At 50.5% G+C, this 6,147-nt stretch overlaps 1 protein-coding gene across 8 annotated transcripts in view; it reads right to left on the minus strand.

Annotated features, from left to right (window-relative positions):
* The window catches only part of ZC3H4 (zinc finger CCCH-type containing 4), a 42,567-nt gene extending 37,457 nt beyond the window's left edge, over positions 1 to 5,110 (minus strand). For 3 of the 8 annotated variants that reach the window (XM_068527705.1, XM_068527704.1, XM_068527701.1), the window contains exons 1-2: positions 4,748 to 5,110; positions 4,458 to 4,623 (exon numbers count right to left, since the gene is read on the minus strand). In XM_068527705.1, the coding sequence (XP_068383806.1) occupies positions 4,458 to 4,618 (161 nt within the window). In that variant the 5' untranslated portion in view covers positions 4,619 to 4,623; positions 4,748 to 5,110. Of the gene's footprint in view, positions 1 to 2,981; positions 3,044 to 4,197; positions 4,305 to 4,457; positions 4,624 to 4,747 lie in introns of those variants that run through there. The other 5 variants (XM_068527703.1, XM_068527708.1, XM_068527706.1 and 2 more) reach the window with 4 other exon arrangements.
* Positions 5,111 to 6,147: the final 1,037 nt, after the last annotated feature.

Below are 6,147 nucleotides of genomic sequence, written 5' to 3' on the forward strand. Positions count from 1 at the left end.
TTTCCACTCTTTCCACTGGGTTCTAACTCTGAAACCGACCTCAAACCATTTAACAGTATTCCCTCCACCAATGAGCAGACTGCTCCTCCGGATCTTGGAATCAGCTTATTAAATACCAACTGCCAGAAATCTCAGAAACAATCCTTTTTTTCCTCCTGTTATGTCAGTAGTTATGTTACCAAGGTACAGGTGAGCACCTTGCTCATTTAGAAACTCAGCCACTTCACTTCCTATTTGCTCTGAATTATTTTCTTCTAACCTCCTAATCTGGGTCAGAACCAGTCACTGGTACTAGAAAATATCGTCTGCAGGGACCAACATTAGGTTCTCTGGAATATGGTTTGACCTGAAGCTACCCACAGAGGCTTGGAAATAGTTTCATTAGCGATTTTCACCATAGAGGTTATTTACTGTAACTGGATCTGGCCTACACAACAAGATGGTTCTAGGAACCTGATAACCACAAAAATGTAACAAGCAAACAACAAGTAAGGCAACCCTGAGACATCCATTTTTCGCACATCAGGGAAGGGAAAAGATCTAAGAGAAAGGAGCGGAGGTAGAGGCATTATTCAACAACAAATTACTGAACCAGCCCGATATGAAATTGTCTACATTCAACTGGAGGGAAATCACAAACTCAGAATCAACCATTCATCTCTAACTTGCCAGTCAACAGCTGGGAAAGCCTTCATTTCTACAGGTGCAAAACAATTTTCCCTTGGGATCAGCCTTCCTGGCTGAGGCAAAGCCATACTAGTGGTTTTCTAAAATAGCTAGCTCTACTTTAAGAAAACTCCGGCTTAATAATCAAAAATTTAAACCTTCAGAGCAAATCGAAACCCTATCTGGGAGACAGTACAGATGATGAATTAGAAAGCCCTTTTGCGGAATCACATTTTTTTCTTTTGAAGAGCAAATTTGAGGGGAATAAAAAATATAAAGGGGTTTATGACCAGAATAACTATGGTTTCATGGTCACAAGTGATTCTGTTTCTACTGGGAGATTTTTATTTGCTTTCAGATTAAAGCTCTCCCCAGAGAACATAAAAATTTTAAAGATTACAAGTGTACAAGAGCTGCTGTTGAATCAGGGATTCTGAGTGACACCCTTTTTTTTTTTTTTTTTTGCAACATCCATTAATTTGAAATTTAACTAATACTGGTACATCAGTTTGAGGGGGAAAAGGTAGTACTGTGACATTTCAAAAACAAAGACTACTGAAATAGTTTGACATAATTACTGGGGCTTCTTGGATTTTATGGATGAGATTCCCTTGAGAAGGAAAAAACAATAAACCCATGTGTTGATATGCCTGAGCGTTTTTAAGTGCTTGAGGAAATATTTTAACATTAACGACAGCTAAAATTTTCACTTATAAAAGAAATGCAATTTCCTTAACATTTCATTTTAAAAGTAAAGTTAAAAAAGCATCCTTCTACACTTAGTAGTCCTTGTCACTTGGAAGGTTCATCTGTTAGCATCCAGTTTCTGCACTTGGCTCCTGGAGGAGAAATTTTACAAAGAATGGGAAACTTCAAATAAATGCAATTCACTTTCGGCTGACCCTGCGCACTGGATAGTGTGTTCAGTTTGTGCTTCAGACATTGTTTTGCAGGAATACTGGACTGTGTGGACACGTCTTCCTCCCACAAATGATTTTACATACCTAAGATCATCACGGCAGTTAAGTTGTGAACATACCGAGAGGAAGAACAAAACAAGTGACCCACTGAATTGCAGTTTACATGTTTCCTCATCTAAATGTCGGTGAATTTTTTTTCTCCTAAGAATGGAAAAAAGGAAATAGGATCTTGGGAGGGGAAGAGGACTGTGTGTTAAAAAGTTTTCTCTAACAAAGTATGTCAGGGACCAAAAGTGGGCAAGAGGGAAAATGGAACTTCAACGTGTTTTGTCTTTTAACGGAAGAACTTATGCTTGTAAAACACATCAGAAGTAGTGTTTGGTTCTGCAAGTCATTTCTGTTGCTGTTTTTTTCCTTGTACATGTAGGAGAGGGGGGACTGGGGGCCGGAGGAAGTGTTCTCTCCACCATGGCTGGGCGTGTAACACGTTTGCATCGACTTTTCACGGTCAGGCATGTGCTTTCGAACAAAGGAACAGTGGAGACGGGGAGAGGAGACTGAGGCTTGACACACTTTACAGATTTGGTGCTTAAACAGTACTTTACAAATGACTTGCTTAATTTAAACGTCCATCACCATAAGAGACATCGGAGTCAAATGAGAAAATTGGATCTACTTGAACCACAATCTTTTTGGGGCGGTTGGGGCAGAGGGGAGGGAGAACATTAACTTGCACGCAAGCATCATAAACCAAATTCAGTAACCTCGTCTCCTACAAATGGACTTGAAGTATCCACTTTCTTCAAAGATGAAGGCTGGAGACAAAGCAATGGACTGAAATGTCAAGAGGGGTACCAAGGGCTTGAAAACATATGGGCCTTTTACAGAGATTTTTGTCATGTTACAGTAATACACTTTCTTTTTTGAAAAAACTGTGTACATCAAATTTTAAAAATTAAACATTGAAAAGGATGTGCAAGTCTAAAAGGGCTCAACAGGGTTACAATCCTGATTTGAACATATAAATTCACGCTCTCAAGCATCACTTTGGTCTAAAGGCGAGGAGGAAGGCAGGCAGGAAAGGGACAAAAAGAGGGAGATAATTGAATTACTCAATAAAAGAGGCTACTTACCATCCCAACCCATTGTAAGACATACACTTCTGACATAAGAGAACTCCTTAGAGGTCGAATAAAGCGTGTAAGCACCTTTGAGTAATGCACCTGCCCCCAAGAGGGGGCCCGGAAGCCCAACGTGGGCTTAGCGAACAGACCTTTGCTAATCTGTTTATTTCCTTGAACTGGAGTCAGGCTGCGATGGGCTGCGATTCCCAGGACGATACATTTAATTAGAACAAAACAGAACAAAACAAAAAAAAAATTTGTAAAAGCTCACCAAACTGCTGCACTTGTGTCTCTGAATGTGGGTGGCATTTCTTTTAAAAGGCAAAGTATGGTCTGTGAAGGAGAAAGGGAAAAGGGGAGGTGGGAGTGGGGAGAAGGGGCCGTGGTGCCTGGCATGGGAAGCCCTAGCTAAGACCCCTGTCTAAGGGAGGGTCCTCTGCGACTCCCCAGCCCCGGGCTGCGACGGGCCAGCCATCTGTCCAGCACCTTCTCTTCCCCTCCCCACCCCCACTCCCTCCAAGACTCACTTTCCTGCCGGCTGAAACCCTTCTACGATTTCCAAATCCACTCTCTAGCCACCTCTTCCCCTGCCCCACCAAAAAAGAGTGGGCGAACCCTGCACCCCAACCTTCTGCTAGCGCAGGGTAAATGGGGCCCCAACCTCTCGCTGAAACGCGCCGGGCTGGCCCCTTTATCACCCTCCAGAGAAGGACATGGGGCGAGCCCATTTCGTACTTAATAAAGGGGAGGGGGGCCCTGCCTTTCACCCCTTGCCAAAGCACAAGGAAACCTCGTTTTTTTTTCTCCCGGAAGGGATGGCGCCCCATTTTAGCCCGAAAAAGGAGGGAACCCCACGAGAAAGAGGGGACCAACTTCCTCTCCTCTCCAAGGCAGGGAAACCAAACCTCACCAGCTTCCCCCCCAACCCTCACCAATAAACGCATCACCTACCTACGAAAATCAGGAGGACCCCTCCCTTTAAGGAAAGCATGGGGAAGGGTCCTCTCCCCAAAAGGAGGCAGGGGCTTCCAAAGGGGCAAAAGATCCTCCCAATTTTGCCCCCTAGAGAATAGCTAGGAAACACCTCCCGCCAAAAAAAAGTGCAAGAGGCCCCCACCGAAAGGACCCACCGTAAGGATGGAGAAATTAACGAACCCCCACTTCCTGCCTCCTACAAAAGCTAGGGTACCTCTCCAAGTAGGGCAGGGCACACCTCCCCCAGGAGAAAGGATACTGCCGGGGTCTGGGAGCCCCCCCCCCGACTCCAAACCCCTAAGAGCGGGGCTGTTGCTCGAGATCCCCCCCAAAAGGGTCCGGGAGCCCCTCCCCCATTCCCTTCCCCGAAGCCAGGCGACGGGCAGGCGGGCCCGTGGCTGCCAGCTCCGGGAGCAGGGGCAGCCAGGACCCCGGTGGGCCTCCGAAGCCCCCCCGCCCCCGGCGCCCCCTCCCCAGGGCGGGCGCGGGGGGTCCGGGGGGCGCCTCCTCACCTTCCCCTCAGCATGGCGCCCAAAAAGACAGAGCGAGAGCGAGGGAGAGCGGGCGAGCGCCGCGAGGGGGGGGAAACGCATGAGGCCGGGAGAGAAAGCAAGTGAGAAAGAGCGAGCGAGCGAGAGACACCCACCGACCCCGCCCTTCCTCCTCCTCCTCCTCCTCCTCCGCGGCCCGGCCCAACATGGCGGCCGCCCCCTTCCTCCTCCTCCTCAACCTCCCCCCGGGGACGCCGCCCCGGCCGGGCCGGGGGCCTGACCTGTCGTCAGGGAGCGGGAGGCGGTGGTGGAGGAGGTGCGGGGTGGCCAGGCAGGCGTCGGGGGAACACGGAGGAGGCGAAGGCGTTGATGGCGGTGGCGGCGATGGCGGCGGCAGCGACTCTGATGGCGGTGGCGGGGGGGTCCCGGGCGCGGCCTCCATCGTTCCTTTGGGGGGGGAGGGGATGTTAATGCACGAAAAAGGACTGCTTGGGCGTGGCGGGAGGGGCACACTTCAGCTCTGAGGGCTCCTGATAGGAATGGGTATATATTTTTTCAGTTTCGGAATCACCTCTGCGCCGACCTCCGCGTAGGCCGCACGGCCTAGGCCTCAGCGGGCCGCTCGCCGCCTTTCTCTGCAGCCCGCCCCTGGGGTCACTCGCTCACAGGCGCGGGGCCCTCATCGGGGCGAGAGAACCCACCACACACACACCGCTGCGGGCCCGGGGATGGGAGACCCGGGGGACACGGACACTGGTGGGTGGTTCGGTGTAATTAGCGCGGGCCGCGCGCAATGGAGCAAGCGAGGGGGAAAGGGAAAAGAGGAGAGCGAGCGAGGGCGATTAAAAAAAAAAAAAAAAGGAATTTAGGAAAAGGAAACGGGCCGCGGAGACAGGCCGACGGTCTGTCAGTCTGCCCGCCTTTGGTGCCCCGGCTTGCCGGCCCCCGCCGCAGTCAGAAATTCACACAAAATGGCGGCTCGGGCCCGGACGTGCCAAGAGACTGAGGCGGGAGGAAGGGCGAGGTGGGAGGGGGAACTGGGAGGTGGAGGCGGCGTCACGTGGAGGAGAGAGGCACAGACTGCTCTCCCGAAGGGCCGCGGAAAGAGCCGAAGGGAGAGAGAGAGGCCGAGGCAAGGCGGAAAAAGCCGGAAGGAGCTGAGCTGAAGATCGCGAGGGGCGGAAAGAGCCGAAGTTGTCAACGGGGGTGGGGCTAGAGAAAGAATGGGAGGCCCCGGGGAGCCGGAAATAGCCGAAGTGAATCGGGACTGGGAAAAAACAAGGAACTGAGGTGATCCGGAAAGAAGCGAAGGCGGTGTCTAGGGTGGGTGACAGGAGGCGGAAACAGCCGACTGACAACCGGCGGCGGTAATAGGATTTAGACGGAAAAAGCTGAAGTGTGGGGCTAGTGAAGCGATTAATTAAGAGGGTAAAATACTTTGAGGAATTCGCTCGAGAGCAAGCGGGGAGAACCGAAAATTGCTACCTTGAGGGAAGGCGGGAAGAGTCGAAAGTTTTAAGTGGAAGAATGGGAAAGAAGAAATTCGGGCTATGGAGAGAAAAAAATAACCGAAGGCTGGAGACCGGTTGCCTGGAGTTGTAGGTTTCCGGAGGATGAAGCTGAACAGGCCCGGAGATGACATCATAAGAGACCTGGGTCGATGATGTTATCCTTGGGCGGTGCGGGTGGGCTGGGAGGGCGGTCCTTGGTAGTGCTTTGGAGGAGTTAAGAACCTAGAGCTCGCTTAGTAGGTGGAAGATCTTAAATGCTGGACATGGGAGCACTGACTGGGTTCGAGTATAAAAACGTAAAATCTTTTGATCCTCACAACTGTACTAAGGGAAGCTACTATTGGCTGCCCATTTTTTTTTTTTAAGTGAGAATTATTTTATTTATTTATTGGCTGCTTTGGGTCTTCGTTGCTGCACGCGGGCTTTCTCTAGTTGCGGCGAGCGGGGCTACTCTTCGTTG

The sequence above is a fragment of the Eschrichtius robustus genome, chromosome 19 (assembly GCF_028021215.1).
Source record: "Eschrichtius robustus isolate mEscRob2 chromosome 19, mEscRob2.pri, whole genome shotgun sequence".
Taxonomy (NCBI): Eukaryota; Metazoa; Chordata; class Mammalia; order Artiodactyla; family Eschrichtiidae; genus Eschrichtius; species Eschrichtius robustus.